Source organism: Formica exsecta, unplaced genomic scaffold (assembly GCF_003651465.1).
Source record: "Formica exsecta isolate Colony F162 unplaced genomic scaffold, ASM365146v1 scaffold258, whole genome shotgun sequence".
NCBI classification, from domain to species: domain Eukaryota; kingdom Metazoa; phylum Arthropoda; class Insecta; order Hymenoptera; family Formicidae; genus Formica; species Formica exsecta.
In genome coordinates this window covers 479,101-502,621 of record NW_021849849.1, presented here as the reverse complement: position 1 = coordinate 502,621, position 23,521 = coordinate 479,101, and the positions used below count along the sequence as shown (strand labels likewise).

At 38.2% G+C, this 23,521-nt stretch overlaps 2 protein-coding genes and 1 long non-coding RNA gene across 3 annotated transcripts in view; 2 read left to right on the top strand and 1 right to left on the bottom strand.

Moving 5' to 3' along the window:
* Nucleotides 1–11: 11 nt before the first annotated feature.
* On the top strand, nucleotides 12–1,979 carry LOC115236569. Its single transcript, XR_003884212.1, has 2 exons — nucleotides 12–1,000; nucleotides 1,392–1,979. It is a non-coding gene; the product is annotated as an uncharacterized LOC115236569 (long non-coding RNA).
* Nucleotides 1,980–2,281: 302 nt separating this feature from the next.
* LOC115236561 (cartilage oligomeric matrix protein) lies at nucleotides 2,282–12,099 on the top strand. The gene is given in 16 exon segments (XM_029809087.1): nucleotides 2,282–2,715; nucleotides 3,250–3,420; nucleotides 3,504–3,730; nucleotides 4,449–4,800; nucleotides 4,803–5,309; nucleotides 5,389–5,474; nucleotides 6,134–6,197; nucleotides 7,025–7,229; nucleotides 7,390–7,518; nucleotides 7,823–8,099; nucleotides 8,197–8,349; nucleotides 8,782–9,154; nucleotides 9,336–9,689; nucleotides 10,326–10,553; nucleotides 10,935–11,447; nucleotides 11,740–12,099. Coding segments are annotated over 16 exon segments (3,834 nt in total). The 5' UTR covers nucleotides 2,282–2,639; the 3' UTR covers nucleotides 11,859–12,099.
* A 475-nt stretch (nucleotides 12,100–12,574) lies between these two features.
* LOC115236562 (C-Maf-inducing protein-like) overlaps nucleotides 12,575–23,521 on the bottom strand; it is a 30,632-nt gene continuing 19,685 nt past the window's right edge. Inside the window, exons 2-9 of the mRNA XM_029809088.1 lie at nucleotides 19,822–20,007; nucleotides 18,295–18,717; nucleotides 17,946–18,094; nucleotides 17,785–17,874; nucleotides 17,438–17,690; nucleotides 16,310–16,567; nucleotides 15,844–16,144; nucleotides 12,575–15,395 (exon numbers count right to left, since the gene is read on the bottom strand). Coding sequence (XP_029664948.1) covers nucleotides 15,271–15,395; nucleotides 15,844–16,144; nucleotides 16,310–16,567; nucleotides 17,438–17,690; nucleotides 17,785–17,874; nucleotides 17,946–18,094; nucleotides 18,295–18,717; nucleotides 19,822–20,007 — 1,785 coding nt within the window. The 3' untranslated portion in view covers nucleotides 12,575–15,270. The remainder of the gene's footprint in view (nucleotides 15,396–15,843; nucleotides 16,145–16,309; nucleotides 16,568–17,437; nucleotides 17,691–17,784; nucleotides 17,875–17,945; nucleotides 18,095–18,294; nucleotides 18,718–19,821; nucleotides 20,008–23,521) is intronic.

Here is a 23,521-nt window from a genome sequence, read left to right as displayed (position 1 = left end):
TATATATATATATATATAATAAGATTAGGCTAAAAAAAATAATAAAAATGATGATCTGTGATCGCGATCGAGTTACGCTCGATGGATTCTTGATGCAAGGAGACGAATTTTCCTCAGTGAACTACATATTGTACTCGTCCATTTCTAGATATATTTATTTCGATGTTAGTTAAGCTCTATAGATTAAGTGACTAAGTGATTTTTATACGTATTACGATATAAGCAGCGTTTCAAGTGTGCAAGCTTCGCGGGTATGTGTTTTTTTTTTTTATAATTTTGCAATGCAAGATTGTACAAACAAGTTACGTGAGCTATTACAGCACTGCTAATAATTCCCCGTTTATGGTTCCGTATTTTTCTAATGGAGAAAAAAATACAAAGAAAATCCATCTTCACGTTTTGTGTTTTGTGTTCGTTACACATACTTCTCTCGTCACTTAAGAGCCTAAATATAAGCTTGCAAAATTGATTTTTTTAATTTTTATAAATATTTCTATACATAAAAAATAAAATAAAATATTAATTTATGTGATACACGCGAAGTGCGTACGAACTATTCATCCCGCGTACTCGGATAGCATGATGTAATAACGCGATAACGTAATAATGTATTTCGATTCGTAAAGTAATCATAGTAAGCGCTTTTTTTTTTCTCAGAATCGAACGCATCAATGTAGTATGCCAGCTCATTGTAGTCTCAATTGAGTTAAATCTGCGTGACTCCGTGCCGGGTGTCTGATGCGATATATGTGACGAGCCTGTGTTACATATATCAAGTTTAGGCCGCACATTGTATCCGTAATGCCGCTTAATTAAGAATGGAGAATTGATCACATAATTTAGAACGAACTCCGCAAAGTCTCGGTCGGCATCCGACACGGCTAGAACGTAGTTAATGACGAGAACGAAATGACGGCCCTGGGTCGAAGCGATCCCTTTCGTTCCGCGTGTTTGCAACGGAACGTGTACGACGTGGACGAGAAATGCGGCATAACGAAATGTAGGTACGAAGCATTTCGCCAGGTTATAATCGGCGAGAGAAATTGGGAGTGAGAAATACGTGCTTATACCAGTAACGTAAAATTTTACGAACATATAAAATTAATCTTTGCTTACATTAGAAATATTATCGATTCGGCAAGAAATTGAAAAGAATTCGTACAGAAATTTATTTTAAATAAAGTCGCAAAGATCTTCAGTTTGCGAAATTTGCGTATTTTATTTTGGGAGGAATTCTAGATATATATATATATTATACGACCAATTTTTATTTCTTTTATAAATTTTCTCAAATTATTCATATTATTTCGAAGAGATGGCGCTCGATTGTAATAAAATTAATATAATTGAGTTTAAATAATGAGGATAAATTCTTCTTCTATTTTTCAAAGACACCGTATATGCTATCAGAGGAAACTAGACTTTGCTGTGCAGCATGTCTACGGTTTGAAACTAGTGTGGATGTGTAGGTGGGACCACTTCCCACATACGCGTAACTGGCACAGAAGCGACATTGTAACATACCTGTTGCAAGGTCCACCGCATCGAAGGGACAAAGTAAGCCATCGAAAAATTTCATGGAGAAGCATTTATCCCTCTGAAAAAAAAACAATATATGAGCACAATGTGGCGATAGTTTTATTAAGAGTACTCCGAAGTAATATGCTAATGTGCTCTTGAATGATCGTATTAATTGATTCCTCTGAGAAGTTTGCTCATGTCACCGTAAAAGGAAGAGATTAATTTATATTGGCGCCTGCTATTTGTGACTCTCGGCGCGCCTTTCCGCTATGACTATTTCATATCGTATAAAAAAACAGCTTTGTAGGCGTGTGCATACAATATCGTCAGAGGAGTAATGTGTTAGTGACATCAGGACTAATCATTCAGCCAGATCATGCGGGCAATAATATTGCTTACTCCATTTCCGTAACCATTATACATGAATGATCTATCGTATAATTAAATGTATCTCATTTCATACAATAGTAATTTATTAAATAAACATTTAAAAAATAAAATTCTTAAAAAAAGAAACAAATTCAATCCTTTATCCTGCTATCCCAATAGCGTGATTTTATTCATAAACTTAATCCGCGAATAAAAATCTTTATTTATTAATTTTTATTTACCTCTCCATCAATCTTTATCTTTTATTTCTAAAACTGGTTTTATATCAAGCAGTTCTCCCCTTTCGCGCTTTCTCTCCATCTTTCTTCTCGCGATAATCATAACATGCGGTATAGGAGATTTACCATAATAAATCCTAGTAATTCTAATAATCTTAATTCATTAACATTTTCTCCGTTCGCTATATATCGATGCAAGTAGCACCGCACAAAATCTCGTTCGTAAAGTCGTATTCGTGGGCGACGTATAAAGTCGCGGACGGTTCGTGTCCGCGCCTCAGTCGGCGGCCGTGCCTTCTGTACCCGCGCGCGTGCCGTCGTATCCGTCAGAATCCTCCGCATCTCGCGATTTCGAGAGAAAACACCGAGACGAGAAACCGGGACTGAACGGAGTTACAATTTACGGAGAGAAGACGTTCTCTTCGAATCTCGTCCCTTTTCTCTTCTTAAAAATTCCATCGCAGAAAGTTTGATTAATTCACGCGAAGTGAATCGGAAACGCGTCACAAGATGCGAGTCCTGACCGTGTTGATCCTCGGGCTACTAATCGTCTGCGTTGTCGAGGGTAGCGTCATCCACGACGAAGGTAAAGATTTCGATCACGCTGGAAAAGTGGAAAATATTTTTCGGTTTTAATGTCTCGACTATCTTGCATCGCTTCCGAAATTCAGATTCTCTTTTTTCGTTAATTAACATACATTCGTAGTAATTATATATTTTTTCTAATATTCTCTTTCATTTATTTAATAATCTAAATATTGATAGGATTTTTTTATAGAACTACTCTCCCCTCTACTATTACTACTATTACTTCTCTTCGATTTAGACGCGTTTGCATTATCGAAGACCATTCTCGGTGCGATGCTACAAGAAACTTGGTAGCAACGCGAGATCGGTGACCAATACTTGGTACGGTCACTCCATTTCTGTTCATACCGTATCAACAACGCGTGCAAATAAATTAAAACCGAGATATCCTTCTATTGATTAATATTGATTAAATTATATTCAATATTAATTATAATATTAAATCCATTAATTTCAACATATTCATTATTCAACGCGTGATATTATTTTTACATTATCCTACTTATAATATCTTTTTATTTTATTTCGACAGCCTTAACTGCGAGCCTGCAAGATGTGTGGTATGAAGATGAGTTTATTATCGCCTTGTCCAACATCAAAGTCAGGAAGAAAGCCGGCAATTCGGTTGAGACTCTATTGGCCATAAAGTATAAACAGACGAAAACCAAAATGGTGCTCATACTGGATCGACGAACAAAGCGCGGTGAGCCGACAAATTCTTTTGGATCACGATTCCCCTAATTTTTCATATCACAAAAAAAAAAACGTTGACCCTTGTCGTTCCAGTTATACTCGAGAGCCACGACAATAACGGCCGACGCAGCACCGCGTACGTCAACGTAGACTCCCTCTCGGTGAACACGCCTGTGAAGAACCTGATCATCCAGGTGCACCAAAAGCCACTCAATGCCCGCGTGGATGTGTACGCCGATTGCGTCTACGAGGGCTCTATACCGCTCAAGAAAACCTTCCGCAACATAGCCGAGAGCGAGGACAGCCCGTTCACAGAAGTGGTAAGAATTAAAAATATTTATTGTCAGACTGATATTCTTAGATAAAACGATATGTATGTTAATTCGCGTATTTTATTTATATTTGTTGAAGAAATTAAAAAAAAAAAAAAATACAAACGTGAATGTATTCATTTTGAATCGCTTCTCGAACGCTGAATCTAAAATTTCCATTCACATCTTTTTACTTATTGTTTTGCTCGATATTATTTTCCGCTGTCGTTATCTTTCCCCGCTTTTACGATTGCACGACGATTTCTTATTTACGTACCGTCCATGACGTCCGCAAACGTGGGACGACGTCTTTCCAAATATGGTTGACGAGGTCTAAGCTAGTTGCTACTTCTGTTACGTGCACCTGGTCGGTTTACCCAACTCAGCCACAACGGTCTCTGATTACTAGATGAATTGAATTCGTTTCAATAAATTCGTGCCCTATTTCTGTTACTGGCATTATTCCGATTTTATGCATTGTTACTCTACGATTTCTTTCTATTCTCATCTCGCAATTTACTAACAATAAGTAAAATTCGATATATTTTGACAAATTTCAAAAAATAAATATATAACAATATTAAAAATATTATTACATATATCATACAAATTTTTGATTTATAAATATCCTCACTTATTTTACTGACAATTCATTTAATTGGTGGTTGAAATTTACTCGATTAAAACTAATATTGATTCATTAATAAATACGCCGAAATTATTTTAGTTTAGAGAACGAACATGTCGGACGAAAGTGTATCACCTCAACATCATCGAGGTGCTGAAGAAGGAACAGTGTCCCGATAATCTAATCGATCTACTGCAGATTTCGATATTTGAAAATGCGCAACAGCTGAACCATACGAAAATTACCGATCGACCTGACAGGACCGACGGTGGATCGGATACATCGGATCAGAATAACAATTCTACACCGTCCATTGGCCAAAACAGCTCAAAACATCCCAATCATCGTCCGGATGACACAAAAATTCCCGGTCAGAAGAATGACCGCGATCGTCCGAATGATCGCGACCGACCAAACAAGAAGCCGCGACCTCCAGGAAGCAATAAAAAACCTCTTCCGATCAGTTCTCACAACCTGACAAAGCGGATCAGATAGATAAACTTGATTATCCAGAATTTCCCTCTTCACCGTTTAATTTCCAACCGTTGCATTCTACCACGGGATATCGCCCTACAAAGAAATCTCAATCGAATACAAGACCCAATGGATCAAATCAATATGGCCCTAATAAACCTGGAGGATTGGATGAGGCTAATGGTCTTGACTATCCAGATGAGTCTTATTCTTCACCGTTACCTTCGAAGATTCCTCTACGTCCCAACAAACCATCGAACGGTGGATCGGACGGATCTGACGGATCGAATCCATATAATTCTAACAAGAATTCTTTTCCAACATCAAATGAGTTTGATGAGTTCGGATCTCCCGATAATCTTAACCGACCTGATCGAAGTCCACAAATACCCGATAAATATGATTATCCGGATGATACGCACGTGTCGTTACCTAATAAAAAGCCCGCAAGAGGCGACATTGGAATCCAGAGCCTGGATGAAAGAGGTGAGTGAGATGTAAACGGATATTAAATTGTTTGACATTGTTCGAAATTTAACGCATTCTCATGAAAAATATTTTCCAGTCTGCCAGACCGACGATCGAATCGTGAAAACCTTGAACGAATTAATCAACGTCACCAGGAAACTCGGGAGGGAACTAGAACTAAATGTGAGTAAAGCAATTAATCTTTAGATTTTAAATTAATATCCTTGTTATGCATGCACACATTGCATGCGCGCGCACACATATTCATAGTGTAATAATATTAAATTAAGATTAATCAAACATGTTGAATGTATATCATTCTCTATTGTTTTGCTTCAAATAAATAATTGTATAAATTAAATTTAAATGATTATAGAAACTGAAAATTTAATATTTTTATTACGATACGAAATTGACGTTTCATCATTAAGATACGTTGTAAAAAGAAACGCCAGCATTATTCATTATTTATAAAAAAAAAAAAAAAAAAAAAAATTAAAAAGCAAAATTTTACTGTTAACTCGGTCCCTTTCACACGAGTGTTTGACCAATCAACGAAAAACGCACGCTAGTATTTGCCCTACACTCTTCGAGCAATCCGATTGGATGCTACAGTGACTTTTCTAAGAGAAACTGAGGTTATATATTTCGTTTAACAGTTAAAGGTCGACATAGGATTAGAGGTAAAATAAGCGCGTTTGCACATTGTTACAAACTAAAAGTTGAAACGTACGAGTTGTAAAAAAAAACCCCAGCATTATTCATTATTTAAAAAAAAAAAAAAAAAAAAAAAATTGCAAAGCTAAAAGAATTTATCCAATTCATTGTCTGCTGTTTTATAGAGGCAGGAAACACAACATCTTCGTCGATTGATCGAAAACTGCGCGGCGTGTCGTACACCCATCGGTGAGTGACGTTCCGTCGTATTGAAAGGACACGTGCTCGAAAATAACAGTTCTCTTAACTTAGAAGCTAGCCAAAATCGCACCGTAATGTCAGTTGAATGATTTTATCTATCTATCACTCTCGCGTCCTTGACACCCTCGAATTTAATCTGTACGTGTGGCAGTTGTCAACGGAAATGTCTATTTATAATGCAACGAGTTGTATTAAGCAATCTTACAACGCAATAAATGCCTGTTGTTAGAAAAATTCAACTTTGTTGTGACTCTTGTATTCTTGCGTGTTGCGCAGTCCAACATATATTTTTATTTAAATATCTCTTTTAACGTGTGGGCGGGAGCTAATGCGTTTAAAACACGATGCTTGCATCCGCAAACGCTCGATATAAACGACGCTATTTTTTTCTTGTTTTTCCGTGACAAAAGATCTTATCGTAATATAACTATCGAGAAAATTCTCTCGTAAAATGACATATTCGCTTTTCGATATCTATCTGTTCGACTTCTATCTATCGACAGAAATTAGATTAAAATTAGACAGCTTTACAATTGCATCATTGTCGTTTTCGCATTGTCCCTATTCTAAGCAAATAGAGTATGCGCAAGAGATTCACGACATCGACCCTAAGTCGATCTCGGTTAAATACACGCTCACACGTATACCATTTGCACGTGCACGTACGACACGCTGGGGCGTCGCATAATTTTCCGGGGGTCCGTGCCGGGCCCGCTCGACGGACGCGTATGGGAGATCGGAGACCGAAAATATCCCGAAAAATTGGCAAATTCACTCAATCGTCATTCGAGCCGTGATCCCGGTAATTCCCGTAGTGCCATCACCGCCGCTCACGTGCGATCCTTCACCGTGCTACCCCGACGTCGAATGCCGTCAGACATCGAGGGGACCTCAGTGCGGCCCCTGTCCCCGCGGTTATACCGGAAACGGACGGACCTGCACCAAAATCAACGTCATCACCTGCATCAACCGGCCGTGCTTCCAGGGAGTGCGTTGCTACGATGCCACCGACGGTTACAAGTAAAATTGCCACCACGCATGTTGTCCGAATTTGTAAAATAAATAAGATAAAAGCAAGAGTTTCCAAAAAAATCTGCAATAATATGCATCTTGTGCAATAATGAATATCATGTTTCACGAGAAATCATACATTGCATTTGAGTATAATTCCCGTTTCCAGATGCGGTAGATGTCCCATTGGATACGTCGGCGATGGCGAAAGATGCGACAGGCATAGAAACCCTTGCGAAACTCATCCCTGCCATCCGGAAGTCAAGTGCTATCCGATTTACAGTCCACCATATTTCAAGTAAACATTAGCGGCATACTTATATATATATTTGTAGTCTTACTTAACATCAATTTATTCAATTTTTTTCTGAAAAAAGCGACACAAAGGCTCGTTTTATCGAAATGCGAATTAATAAATTTTTAGCGCGTATAGAGAGAGAAAGAGAAATTATAAAAAATGATATAATTAAATCTTTACGTCTCTCTTTAACTCCGCAATCTCTTTCTTTATTTTGTTATTTTTCGACTAAACAAGACACAAAGAGATATTTGAATATGCACTCTCACCTCATGTTTTTTAATCAATTTTAAACGTGATACAGATGCGGTCCGTGTCCATTGGGATATGTGGGTAACGGCACGGTCTGTCACGACGCCAACGAATGCGAGCTGGCTCGACCTTGTTTTCCCGGAGTACGGTGCATCAATCTCCATCCCGGATACAGATGTGACAGATGTCCGCCAGGTTACACCGGACCTACGACGGAAGGTGTCGGTATTGAGATGGCCAAGACAAAAACACAAATTTGTCGGGATATAAACGAATGCGAAATCAACAACGGCGGATGCCATCGTGATTCGGAATGCATCAACACGGAGGTAAGAAATTTTTGAAGATTCTAAATTATGATTTGCAGAGAAATGAATTCTTATTTTTTGTCATACGTTTTAACTGTTGCTCGTTATTTCTATAAAGGGATCCTATAGATGTGGTCGCTGTAAACCCGGCTACATTGGTAATCAAACAGTGGGATGTCATCTTCAACAAGATCTCTGCCCGGATATGGTAACAGTCTGTGACATCAACGCCAATTGCATTGCCGTGTATTTCAACGAATATTCGTGCAAGGTAAATGTCGCTGCAAATATCATTTAAAGAAAATTTTGTAACGATACAGATTAAAATTTATACATATAAAAACAAACTTCTAGAAATAATAGTATTTAAATGAAACAGAAAAAATAGAGCACAATTTTACGGAGAATTTTTATATAATTAAAATGTATATATTTAATAAAACAAACTTGAGAGAAAGATACATCTAGGAAAATTATTTTTAAAAGATTAAATTTGCTTTAAAAGATGTGTGAATCTTTTTGGGAAATTTTTCATATTTGTAATTCTTAACTAAACTTGTAGAATTTCAATCTTTTATTTACAATTATTTTTCACTTTATAGATTTAAAATTAGAAAAGAACGATGCTACGTAAATTGCTCCATGTTATCTAATTTCATCGATTAAAACAGAACATTAAAATACTTTGATGCGTCCTTTGCAGTGTCGCACCGGTTGGGCCGGAAACGGATTCACCTGCGGTCCTGACATCGATAGCGACGGTATCCCCGATAAGAGTCTGCACTGCCACGATCATCGCTGTCGTGTCGACAATTGTCCGACGATACCGAACAGCGGGCAAGAGGACACCGACGAGGATGGAATTGGCGATGCTTGCGACGACGACGCCGATAATGACGGCGTATTGAATAATGCTGACAATTGTATATATCTTTATAATCCGAATCAAATGGACATGGACAAAGACAAGATCGGCGACGAGTGTGACAACTGCCCGACAGCTCCGAATCCGAAGCAGCAAGACTTAGACGACGATAGCATAGGCGATGCGTGCGACAGCGATATAGACGGTGACGGTAATTATCGTTATGTTTAATTCTCAACGTTAAAAAAATATTTTCAAGTTTTTATGAATTAAATAGAAAGGCAGCAAAAGAGACATTCCGTATTTTTTCGTCGTTAAATAATGATTACTGACTGTATTGTTATCTATAATCAACGCGAATGTATACATACTATATACTTATAATATTTTAGGTATCGAAAATATTCAGGATAATTGTCCCATGGTGAAGAATCCTAATCAGCGTGACACCGACATGGACGGCATCGGCGATGCTTGCGACAATTGTCCGAGTATTAGCAATCCCGATCAGGCGGACACTGACGGCGACGGCGTCGGGAACGTTTGCGACACCGACACGGATTACGACAGGGACGGTGTTCAGGACGACAGGGACAATTGTCCGGATGTGGCGAATCCCGGACAGAACGACCTCGATCACGATAACATCGGCGACGAATGCGACAATGACATTGACGGCGATAATATAATCAACGGGATCGACAACTGTCCTTATGTGTACAATCCGGATCAGCTTGATATTAATCGTGAGTTTAAACAAGTTTTTCCTTGTAACAACTACGTGATTTTGCTACGTTGAGGGGATAAATAAGTTTATTTACTATATCAATTACGTAACGTAAATAAAACGTAAAAAACAAATACGCAAAATCACATATTTAAAAATCTTAATATCTTTCTTAATTTTGATACAATGATAATTATATATGCTATCTATCGTACAAGAAATCGATTATTATTATTATTATTATTATCTGACAGAAAAAAAAAAAATCGGACAAACAATTTTAAATAATATAATAAATATTTGCAGAAAAAAGACATATATGTGAAAGGAAACTAATTATACTCTCTCAAATGGAATCAGTATATTATCATTGATAAGCAGTAGTTCCAGTTATAAGTACAGCACAGTGAAATCTCAGCTAAGAAGAATTAGTTAGTAGTACTGATTAATTTTTCAGTGAATCTTACTACTCTAATCAATGAAATATAAAATAGAGAAGCGAAATATGAGTGTTTGCACTGAAGATCACTGAAATATTCACTGATCTTCGGTAAAATCCTGTCTGCTTAATCAGTAATATTTTCACTGATTCAGTTTAAGACAGTACGTGATGATTGACATTGTAACGTGTATTATTTATATTTTGCATGTATAGACGACGGTATCGGCGATGCCTGCTGGAATGACAACGACAACGACACGATTATCAACTCCCGCGACAACTGCCCCAACAATAGTTTAATATGGGCGACGGACTTTCGGAAATACAAGACCATCCACCTCGATCCGTTCGGCACATCGCAGGAAGATCCTGCATGGAGAATTCATAACGACGGAGCTGAGATTTGGCAGCTTCTCAATAGCGATCCTGGAATCGCTATAGGTAAATTTATTTTTATCGTAAAGACATATATACAGGGTGCGGCATTTATAGTGACGCGGGCATATTTTTCGGAAACGAAGTGAGATATCAAAAAATGTTTCAGACAAAAGTTGCATGGTTTCGAGGGGGCCACATGATAAAAATATGGATTTTACTTTAAGTGGTCTTTTCAAGGAGAGGTCAATGTGGTCGATGTTTATATATACTCGTATATTTTTCAAAACTTTATAAAAATTTTCCCTTACCGATAATTTTTATATTGTTTCTTCAAATTCAACAAATATGAAAAAAAACGTATAAAGCTTCTTATTAATTATTAATTAATTCTACAGACTATTGCACTCGTAAATTCTTTTCATCCATTTCTTTATCTACATCAAGGGCCGGATGTGTTTACTGGCGTCGATTTCGAGGGAACCTTTTACATCGATGACAATGACGACGACGACGATTTCGTGGGCTTCGTTTTTGGCTATCAGGATCCTCGACATTTCTACGTTGTTACCTGGAAGATGGGCGCGCAGGTCTACTGGATAGGGTCTCCGTTCCGCGCCCAAGCCGAATCCGGGATTATATTAAAGCTCGTTCAATCCGAAACTGGACCGGGCGAGATGCTCCGAAATAGTCTTTGGCACATGTACGATACTCCCAATCAGGTGAAGGTTCTCTGGAGAGATCCAAAGAAAATGGGCTATCAGCAAAGGGTGTCGTACAGATGGTATTTGACACATAGGCCAAAGATTGGCCTGATCAGATTCTGGTTATATCAGGGGACGCAATTAGTAACTGATTCCGGAAATTTATTCGACTCGACTTTGCAAGGCGGTAAAATAGGTGTCTATTGTTTCTCGCAGGCTGGAATCATCTGGTCTGATTTACTGTACAAGTGTGAAGGTAAAGCGAGCAATTTCTGTAAAATACGCTACAAAACATCGCAATCGGCAATTTTAAGAATTCATCATTTAAAGAAAATTATAAAAATGTTTTTTGGTTATCATAGTAAATATAATAAATATTTTTTTTGTCATTATAGTAAATATAATAAAGATAAGATAATCATCATACATATGCACATAAGAAATAAATGCCACAAAAATTAACAGAAATTTTAAAACAATTACAATTGGTGTGTGTATGTGTCTATATATATATATATATATAGCTAAGAAATTAATGTTATTTTCAGAAACTGTGCCTCGATCCATATGGGACGAATTACCTGATAAACTAAAGAAAGAAGTTCAAGTGGGAATTGAAGCAGGTCACCAACAGCAAATAACAAAACGAATGAATTACGATTTCTAAAGCAGATTCTCGGTGAAAAGAACGAGTCAATAAAGAGCGCAGGGATTACGAGAAAATTTAAAAGTCTCCGTAATTTTAATTCTGAAATAATCATGGAGCCATATCTATGCGAATTATAATATTTGCTATAATCAATCGCCAAATTACAATTCTTTGTGAGAAGTTTTGTACATTTCTTAGATATATATAGACATTTTGTAACACAGTTATTTAATATTGCAGAATATATGTGTGAATATTATACCATATTTCTTCTATTTAACCTATTAATTAATTTTTATTGTATCGGAAACAATTATTCAAATATTATTTTACCTCAATTCCAATATTAGTATAAAACGAAACGTATGTACATTTTATGCAGATATGAGAGAAATACGAAGTCGCGATACACATCGATTAATATATATCATAATCTGAAATGTATAAAATCATAATGATTTTAATCGTTGCAATTCTTTTTATCTCTCTAAGAAATGCAACTTTCGTAAAAACTATTTTCGTACTTTAATAATAGAGCAAAATAAAGTATTAATCGTCATATATATATCTCCATGGCATCTCGTTATTCATTTCATAATCATTTCACCTTCCAATATATGCAGCATCAACATTACATGAAATTATATAGGAAGAGCATTGAACTTCTTTAATCTCTGGAAAAGATAATTGAAAAGGGTTAGTAACAAGATAATTTAAAGCGCCCAATGTTTTTTCTTCGATTAAACACTTTATTCGTATGAAAATGTCAAAGAAAGATACGATATTAATAATTTAACGCTGAAACTCCGATCACACACATTCTCGTAACACATCTAATAGAGTATGTTTTACAGATTTCATCGACAACGGTTACAGAATTATATGCGAGGAAATGATTCGAGAGAATAAAACTTAAAGAAATTTTATATATCGCTTGGCGAGTCGTGAGAGCCAAGAACCAACGCAGAACCGCAGAGATTTGACTGAGGTGAGAAACCAACGAAAAAGAGACGCGACAGAATGGATTGTGTGAGGTATTAAATACGAATTTATTTGCTTCGCTCAGACAGACGTGACACTGAGGAATTAACTCGAACGATCGTATAATTTTCCCTAAAGTTAATGATCCTTATTGAAATTGACGTAAACAGTCTTCTTACAATGCTTGTTCCCTTGCGGCTTTTACAATAATTTCGAGACGAGAAATTGCGAAACTGTCGATCGCCGTCGCCGCGATTACCGTGACGGCCTTCTTCTATCCTGCCGCCCTTCGAAGGGCACCCTCTTTCTCTCTCTTCTTCCTAATCCGCGCTCTAAATTCGAGATATCGATCATCCCCTAAACGCGTGTTCGCGCTAATACAAGAATTGGATCGTGCGACATATATGTAATATTATATTATATACGATATATATATATATATTTATATATATATACATATATATACATATCTCGGATATATAATATATATATACACGAGAGAGGTGGTTCTAACTAGAGAATAAATTATTAAAATCTACGCATAAAATCGTATTAATAATCGAGGCGAAACAGGAGAGGGAAAACGTTCCTTAATTATCTACTTATCTATTTACACTAGGGAACGAAATGCACGAGTGTGACTCCGCGTCGTCCGCGATTCGAAGCTTCGCCTTTATACGATAAAACGCGAAACTCCGCGCGCGCTCTATCATCATTTTTTTCTAGAATAAAATTGCGTTCGCCGACGCGACGCGCGCGTTGTGGCAGTGGTCGCCCAGAACTCGCTGATTAAGGCAGTTGGGCACGCCTTGAACGGAAAGGAGATTAGTTGAGAGTGTCCTTCGCGAAAGGACGCTTCTCGCAAAAGGATCGACTTTGCGGTCCAGCAACGCGCTGACACTCGATTGGGAGCAGTCTTTGTTTCCAAGATCGCGTGGAAGGTCATTGCATCATCATCATCATCATCATCATCATTATTGTAATCTTCGTTGGCAAGGCGCTTACAATCAATGTCGACTCTATCAGATGATGATTTGATAAACCGTCCAACGACTTTTCTGGTCTGCACTAAGAGAGGTCAGCTTGTAGGCAGGAAAAGTTGTATGATTTTTCATTATGTAAAACTATGCGCCAACGATAGCGTCTATTTTTACCAGCATCGCACTCCGTTAAGTTAAGAGAGTATTTTCGCGATGTGAGGGATCTAAACGACTTTCAACTTTATCAGCGCAAATGGTGAACGAGCGTTAGTGACGTACGCGCTTGATAAACGAAAGTCGAATAGCGATATTCTTAATTTCTATCAAAAATAATAACATTAAAAAGTGACATAGGCATAGAATTTAAAAAAAAAAAAAAAAAATACAAAGGATCGGATAAAAAGACGAAGATATCGCGTTACGCTTTTAACGTATTTCGACATAAATACGAATGAAAACAATTCACTTCTTTAAAACTAGAAATAGATAGAGGAAGGACTTACAGAAATTACCATTAAAATTGATGCTCGATGAAGTCGACCTTCAGACTTGTGTTAAACGCAAAATCCTTAAACGCAGATTGTTTTCAATGAGAAGCGTCGAGGCAATCGTGTTATGTGTGTGTGTGTGCGTGTGTATGTGCGCGCGCAATATTAGCGCGCAAATAATCCCTTTGCCATTTCCAAATGGCATTCCGACACTTACCGTGCAAACAACTTATACTCCTCGATTGCGACTCTTGGACGCGATCACGCGTCTCTTTGTTCCGTTCAGACTCGCATTTTATGCAAAAGTCGCTCTTTGCTTATTTAAGTGCTTTCCTAGAAACTGACGTCTTAGTTCGCGACGCTGGAATGTCTTTGAAGTGTTTTCGACAACGCGAAAGGAACGTCTCTAAATTAATATTCCTCGCGACGGCATCGTCGAATCGACTCGCTGATTCGAGACTTTGGAAGAGAACTCTTATCTAACGTTTCGAATAAATAATATCTACCGTAAATGAAAGGAAGATACGTTTTAATGGACGCGTGGATTTTCATCGATACGTTCGTCGATCCATCGCGCGTATTCTTATCGCCCTCTGGAAAGAACAAATCATCGATCACGCGGGTAAACCGTGCGCAAGTATAAGCATCATCGAAGATACGATAAAGACTCGATAAAAGATTCTTTACTTATCCTGCACACAGTATTTCACAATATGCTTCGTCCGTCCTCTCTTATAGAGCTTCACCGACCAATGGTCCATCATCGCGAGCTAGCGAGGTCACAACAGAGGACGAACGAATTAATCGTGCTCGATATTAAATTAATTACACCGAAAATACGAATGATAATAACGTCACTTCGTGTCGGCAATCTCTCGAATTGTCTTCTCCGAACGACAAAGCATCTTAGCGTTGTTTCTTCGTTTTCATATCACGACGATCGCTACCGTCGATGGGCAAAGTGCCGAACGTAACCTCGGGTCACCAGGCCTCCGTGTATCGAACGTCAAATTCTTGCAGAGCTGGCAATCGTTTCTTCAGCGACTCGAATGTCTGGGCCGACAGCTTCGTGCTGTTTAAATTCAGCTTTCTTAGGCTGGTTAATGCTGCAACAGAGTGGAAAAGCACCTTCTTTTCAAGCGATAAATTTAAAAATTTCGTCAAAATAAATCAAAACTCGAATAGTTAATATATAAGAGAGAATCGATATATATATATATATATGTATATTAATTGAGATTTGATATTAGAAACACATTAATCCAACATTTTTGCATTCTTTTCATCGCACGCGATATGATATGTTTGCATTCTTGATATGATGATTGTTTCTAATCAATCGCATGCTTTTCAATTTACAACTCTTGGCCTTTGATAAGTAAAACTTGTATATATAGTCAACCCTTAGCCGATAGACATTTTTTTTTTAAATTAAGCTTAATCTGCTTCATATTTTAAAATAATTAATTAACAATTTCTTAATTATTAATTTTTTCAAGTCACGCGATTTAGATTATTACCGAATTCTTAGAGTCTCGGAATCAGGATACCTACAGGCCAACGTAGAGATGCCTTTGTCAGATACGGGCGTCTCGCAGAGATTCAGCACCTGTAGCTTCTGCAGATGCTCGCTGATCATCTGTAGGCCGGCGTCGCCGAATTGCGTGGCCCATAGATTCAAATATCGCAGCGCCGGCAGCTTGATCAGCTGTTCCGCACACGCGGACGTCACGGAGGTGAAGGCTAAGCTGAGGCACTCGAGATTACCGAGGGCACGACCGCCCAGCAGAAGGGCGACGTCGGCGTCGGTCGCACGTACCGGCAGCGTCAGTTTACGCGGTCCGCCCTTTTGTTGCTGGCAAGAACGAGATCAAATGCGCGTATATGAGCGTACATGAGCGTGATAAGAGAGCCTACGTTTTATCGTCGCGTTCGTGCAAAAGAGCGAGAACACAAAGACGCGACGCGTGCAATTTTCCGCGCCGTCTAACGGAATAAAACGATTCGCGACGACCCTTACCAGCTCCTGTAGATTCTTCTGCCTCTGGCACAGAGCGGCATAGCGCTCCTTCCCGGATTCCGTAGACTCGAGCGCGTTGACTATCTGAAGTCTCGCCTCCTCGTTCGGCAGTAAACGCCACTCGAGCATCAAGCAGAGCGCTTCCTGCGCGGCATCGCAGCCCCGTACCGCCAGTAAAATGCAATCGTCCCCAGCCTGCTTCAGCAGGGACGCGATGAACCTCTTTCGCCGACAGCAACATGCCAGCAGAGTTGTCAGCTATTGTCAAAGTAGCGATTTAGTATTTACGCGTTTGCGTAATATTTTTTGTGTATTATAAATAAATTAGATAGGAAATAAATTTCTTTTTCGATTTGTGTTGTCTCTGTTAAAATTCCTCGACGATAAAATCAGCTATAATCGAGAGTAAAATTTATCCGATTGAATTTATCCATCGTGATGAATGCGCGGGAGAAACGCTTTCCGATACCCCATTCATTTTCCCGCAATCATCCGGCAGACCTCATTAATTCCGCACGGCGGCGGCGATTCAGTTCCGTGGTTATATTCGAGAGATTGGAATGGATGCTGCCAATACAGCTACCATTGAAGTCGCGCGCGCGCCCGTAGCCTCAAAAGAGGCCGATTCATGAATATTCAGATAGACCTCCGATCGAGTCGCCGTGAGAATAATCGCCGCTCTATTCCCTCGAGAGATGAATCGTTTCTGAACAACAAATCTTATTGTTGGTGTTATCGCGCGGTGGCCGGGAATTCGAAACGCCTGGCTCGCGAGATTACGATACACTGAATGCATTACAATCATTTCACGTGCGGATAAATTCGGTGCTGATAAGCGCGATAATTGCACATATCCGTCCGCGTCTCCCTATTTGCCGTTAGAGATATTTATATATCTCACCAAGTGTGACCCAAATGTATAAAATGCGAGACGAACGTTTTATACGAGATCGTAAAAAGAGGAAGATACATAAATATCGTTCACGTGTCTTTCTGGGAGCATATTCCGTGAGCTTTTTCACGGTCATATTAAATATTTAAGATCAAAAAAACTGTCCACGTGCGCGCGCGAAATGTAACGTTATTTTCGGAGAAAAAGAAAAATATATATTGGGAAGAATCTCTCACCATCTCGCCGAACAGTTCTCCGCGATCTGGACAGGCTGGGCTGGACGGCGCGGCGATATGGATCCAGCCTGGACGCGGTTCTCGGACGGGCAGCAGAACGCGATGCACCGTGCATCTCGGGTCTTTTGCCAGTCGTTGCATCACGCACATCAGCACGGATTCCTGCACTTCCCTCACGGCCAGAGCCTCCTCCGGGAACGGGACGGGCTGCAAGAGCGCCCCGAGACCCGGACGCCAATCGGCGTACTCAGATCTGAAAAAGAAAACGCCATTTCTTGATAGATGAATTTAGAGCTGGAAATTTAAATGACTAAACGTGCAAACAAGTTTGTTTATGCAATACTTACGCGATGTTCAATACGAGCAAGTAGCACTGCAACGGCGGCAACGGCGGCAGTTTATCCTCGTTGGACGATACGCGACTCGACACTTCAAACCTGCAAGCAAAATCGATGACGTTGAAAATCTCGAATCGTGATTCTCGTTTGTAACGATGGACGAAACTTACCTGTGGAATATAGCCGCGACACAGATGGACACGAGATTGGGAAGTACCCTCGGATGCGGGCAATCGCTACCCGGCCCGTGAACCGACGAGATGTAATCCCTGATCGCTTGTTCGCCGTCGTTGTTCTCGTACAAAGCGGCGACGAAGACCTATACATACGTGAAGCAACATGAACGACCGCATATCGTTTATCATAATTTAACAATCGCCCGTACAATTAAAATTATTAGAATAGCAAAAGTTTGATATAAATTCTCGACCTAAATTCGATGCTACAATCAAACTATAAATTAACTAACGCCAGACGATAATACACAGTAGTAGTATCGTCGACTTTTCGGTCGCCTACCTGCAGCAACTTCCTCATGTCCGGCGACTTGCCAAAGTCAACGGTGTGCTTTAGGCATCTCGTGATCGCCGAGCCGAGCATCGGGACTAGTTGCGAACGCGGATGTTGCTGAGCCAGTCTGGCGAGCGCTCTCGCAAGGGCCGCCGGTGGGGCCGCCTTTTCCAGAAGCGGTGCCACTACGGAGAGCACGGCCTCCGCCCAGCTTCTGCGGTCGCGAACGATCCCCTCGATCTTCGCGTTTGTATCCGGATCCGTGCTAGGCTCCTCCAACAATTTGGCGACTGCCTCCAGCGGAGCGCCCGCCACCCTCTCGTCCTGGAGCGGCGTCCACAGAGCAAAGTCTACCATGATCCGCAATTCGCGCAGTATCACCTCTTCCCGGGTGCTCATGGACACCAGATGTTGGTATTTGAAAATGCTTTTCTATGAACAGACAAAGAAATCGGTTTTCAATTTTACTTAACATGAGTTCAGCTTTTTTAATAACGAGCTCATTAATAAGGATTTGGAAGCAAGAAGGTCTCTAGAGATTAGAGAGAAGAGAGATGCGTGATAATTATTATTATAATAACGAAATGATATTTAAATGTAATGAACACGCGCGCGCGGTAAGGCAAGTAGAAATCTTAATTCTTTCAAACCTGTCATGTTACAACGATTTTCATGTCAACAATAAATAATTAATTAAAGAGAGAGAAAGAGAGAGGAATCGTGTATTAAGGATTAATTCAATCTTAGATATGAAATATTGTAATACATCTCTCGTGTCTATGAAAGCTGGAATGAAACAAAACTCTCTCTTCGAATACAATCGACGACATCCAACTTTCAATATATGAACGATGTTCCTAAGGAGATACGACACCGTAAACAATAAAATTCAATCGATCGTTATCATCAACCTGAACCGTTGCGATTTACCCGTCGTAAAAGCTCCGACACGAGAGGCCGCTGATTATTCCCGGTCGGATGATACTGTTCGCCGCAGCTGCCATAAAATATTGACGTATCCGGGAAATTTGACGCAGCCGAGGACAATCGAGAACGTTCGCCTCACGCGACGTTATTACTTCCTCCTCTTTCAGCCTTAGATTGTCGGACGTTAATAACAACCGTGTTTGTTCGCGTTTACCGCCGATCAACATCGGAGAGAGCCGATATTGAAAAAAATATTTGATATCAACGTTTGTGCATTCGTGTGAATAATATCGACCGTCTCCGAAAAAAAAAGAAAATCGAATAAACACGGTGCTCTATTGTTCGCTTAAAATGTTACGAGTTAAACAAAATGAGAAATCAAAATTATTTTCTCCAAGCAAGCAATGACAAATTTTCATGGCAATGAAATATGACAAGATAAAATGTTAAAATTAAAATCAACTTAATTTTAGTGTGCGTTTAACATAACTACTTATTTAAATAAATATAATTTATATTTAATTATATAAAAAAAAAATGTAACGCTTTATACAATTATGTCATTGAAAATAATTCGAGTAAGTTGATGGTGCTACTTTTTTAACATACTTTCCATAATATCGAGTGATACCACTGGTCCCTCGTATAAGCGTTGCTGGCTTGTAGAAGAAGCGAGCCATCCGGCAAAACGATGCTGAGACAGTTCTTATATGCGGGATCCCATCTGGCGACAACGTACTTTCGAACTTCCGACATGCTGCTGTACGGAACAGGTTGTTGAAGAAAACCTGTGAGCTGAAACAGACAAATAAATAAAATTTGAGATTTGCGAAAGAAATTTTCATGTAAATATATACATGATTGTAAGATAATAATGTTATCGGATTAACAGTGTCGTGAGCCATTTTGAGTTTACTCGTTACTCTATTATCAAAAACCTTTATACAAAATTCCGATACACACATAAATATATTCGTAAAATCTTCATAAATCGCAGAAATCACTTCATTGTCGAGAATTATAATATAACAACGCGTATACTAATTTTATCATCTAGAATTATATAAATACGTATGTAATCGATCAATTAGTATAATCTCGCTTATTATGTAATGAAGTTGCAGGATAAAAACAATGTAATAGCAATCTTGTAATCAAGTCACGATTATCTTGTATTATATTATTCTGAAACGTCATTTTACAAGCTATAAAAAATTTTCATCAGTAATATTCTACTTTTATGAGAAAGAGAGAGAGAGCAAGAAAAATTTTATAAGGAATATGTAATCTAACCTAGAATGGTATTTTGTTTTTTATTACGGAAGAACATAATCTCAAAAGAAATCTATTATTTGCACTTCAATCATCAATCATTTTCATCTTTCTGACACATGTAATCATGAATTATTAGCATTGTTTAACGTATAAACTCGACATGAACGTCATCGCCATTTACATAAATTTATCTACTAGTGTTTAGCAGATATAATAAGAACGCTCGCACGTAATACCGGCATTATTCCACGAAAATCATTACTATATTCATTACTATAATAACGATAATTAAAGGGTAAAATACTATATACGAATTTACTTACAGCAGTTTTAAAATTAGCTAGCATTAGTTATTACATCAAAGAAAGCAAAAGCATTATTAATTATCCGTATTATAGTTTAAATTATGATCCAAGAAAACCAATAAAATATTAGATACAAAAAGTTCATTATTTTTCTATTAAATTCTGTTTTTCTTTTGTCTAATTTATAAATTTCTTAAATAGAGAACAGAAGAATTTTTTTATAAACTACGAAAATGTATTAAAGAGTCAGTGATTATAAATAATAATAAATAATAATTTTGATTAATGCAAAATTATTATTCAAAATTATTTTAACTTTATTTGAGATACAAAATACGAGTCTTTCTTGCACCAATCTAATAGCAGCTTCGAGTTAATGTCAACACAGGCTTTCGGCGCGCAATCGGTCTCTAGAAATGACGTAATCACACTTGTCATAACGAAACGCATGAATGTGTATAAAGCGAATACCGACGAATCTGGTCGTGGTAACAAAAAAAAAAGCCGACTTGGCGAAGGAACGGAACTGTTGCAAGAGAGGCGGGGAAGAGAAAGGGACGATGAATCGAGGGAGAAGTTGCATAATACGACCTGATGATTGTCGAGAATTATAATATAACAACGCGTATACTAATTTTATCATCTAGAATTATATAAATACGTATGTAATCGATCAATTAGTATAATCTCGCTTATTATGTAATGAAGTTGCAGGATAAAAACAATGTAATAGCAATCTTGTAATCAAGTCACGATTATCTTGTATTATATTATTCTGAAACGTCATTTTACAAGCTATAAAAAATTTTCATCAGTAATATTCTACTTTTATGAGAAAGAGAGAGAGAGCAAGAAAAATTTTATAAGGAATATGTAATCTAACCTAGAATGGTATTTTGTTTTTTATTACGGAAGAACATAATCTCAAAAGAAATCTATTATTTGCACTTCAATCATCAATCATTTTCATCTTTCTGACACATGTAATCATGAATTATTAGCATTGTTTAACGTATAAACTCGACATGAACGTCATCGCCATTTACATAAATTTATCTACTAGTGTTTAGCAGATATAATAAGAACGCTCGCACGTAATACCGTCATTATTCCACGAAAATCATTACTATATTCATTACTATAATAACGATAATTAAAGGGTAAAATACTATATACGAATTTACTTACAGCAGTTTTAAAATTAGCTAGCATTAGTTATTACATCAAAGAAAGCAAAAGCATTATTAATTATCCGTATTATAGTTTAAATTATGATCCAAGAAAACCAATAAAATATTAGATACAAAAAGTTCATTATTTTTCTATTAAATTCTGTTTTTCTTTTGTCTAATTTATAAATTTCTTAAATAGAGAACAGAAGAATTTTTTTATAAACTACGAAAATGTATTAAAGAGTCAGTGATTATAAATAATAATAAATAATAATTTTGATTAATGCAAAATTATTATTCAAAATTATTTTAACTTTATTTGAGATACAAAATACGAGTCTTTCTTGCACCAATCTAATAGCAGCTTCGAGTTAATGTCAACACAGGCTTTCGGCGCGCAATCGGTCTCTAGAAATGACGTAATCACACTTGTCATAACGAAACGCATGAATGTGTATAAAGCGAATACCGACGAATCTGGTCGTGGTAACAAAAAAAAAAGCCGACTTGGCGAAGGAACGGAACTGTTGCAAGAGAGGCGGGGAAGAGAAAGGGACGATGAATCGAGGGAGAAGTTGCATAATACGACCTGATGAGGACAATGCGCCCTGGTTCGCTCGTCACTCCAACGGTGTCTCGAGTTCTGAGACTGTACAGGGGATGACGTAGTCGTGCGTGCGTGTGTATGTGTGTATGTATGTTCGCGTATGTATGAATACCTGTGTGTGAATGCCGGGCCGCGCGCGTGTGCTAGTGTGTAAACGTGATATCGGGCGACTAGTACAGAGACGCGAGAGCACCTGCGTGTGGAATAGTGAGTGACGTCAGCACAGGGCGAATCTAGGCCGAGGGTTGAACGACTGGTTGGAACAGACTTGGCCGAATCTAGGACACCGCATCCCCTCGCTAAATGCGGCCGAAAGCGACACGGTGCCGATCGCGCCGGAATTCGCGCAATATCTTTTGGGCTCTTTTGAGAGCAATCTCATTTCGCGTCTCTGTGTAATCAGGTGTGTTATTCTTTGTGCATTTTGACTCCAGAAAATCTGACGGTTGGAAAAAGTAGCGAAGATGGAGAAAAGAATACGAGATAGAGTAGGAGGGAGAAGATCCATCAAGAAGCTGCATCATGCATCTTTCGATGCCATATCGTATATAATGAGAGATAAATGCGGACAATTATTCTAATGTGAAAAGAGAAAACAAAAAAAATTCATGCTGCGGCAGAAATCTCGAGGGCTATATATGCACTTATAAAGAATAATCGAGAATGAGTTATTTGATTTGCTCGACTATATACACATACACGAAACCGGTCTGCAAACCGGAATACTTATGAATGCTGTACATAATAATTAAATAATTAGATTACAATTTAAAACGAATGTAAAATATAAATAAGTGCCATATTTTATGAATAAAGATCAATTTCAATTTGCATTTATTAAAAGTCCGTGCATTTCCATGTTTTGATCAAATTCGTTGTTTACGGAGAGAAAATGGGCACTTGTGTGTGTCGCGCTAAAAAAAAAAAAAAAAGAAGTCCGAGCGCTGCGA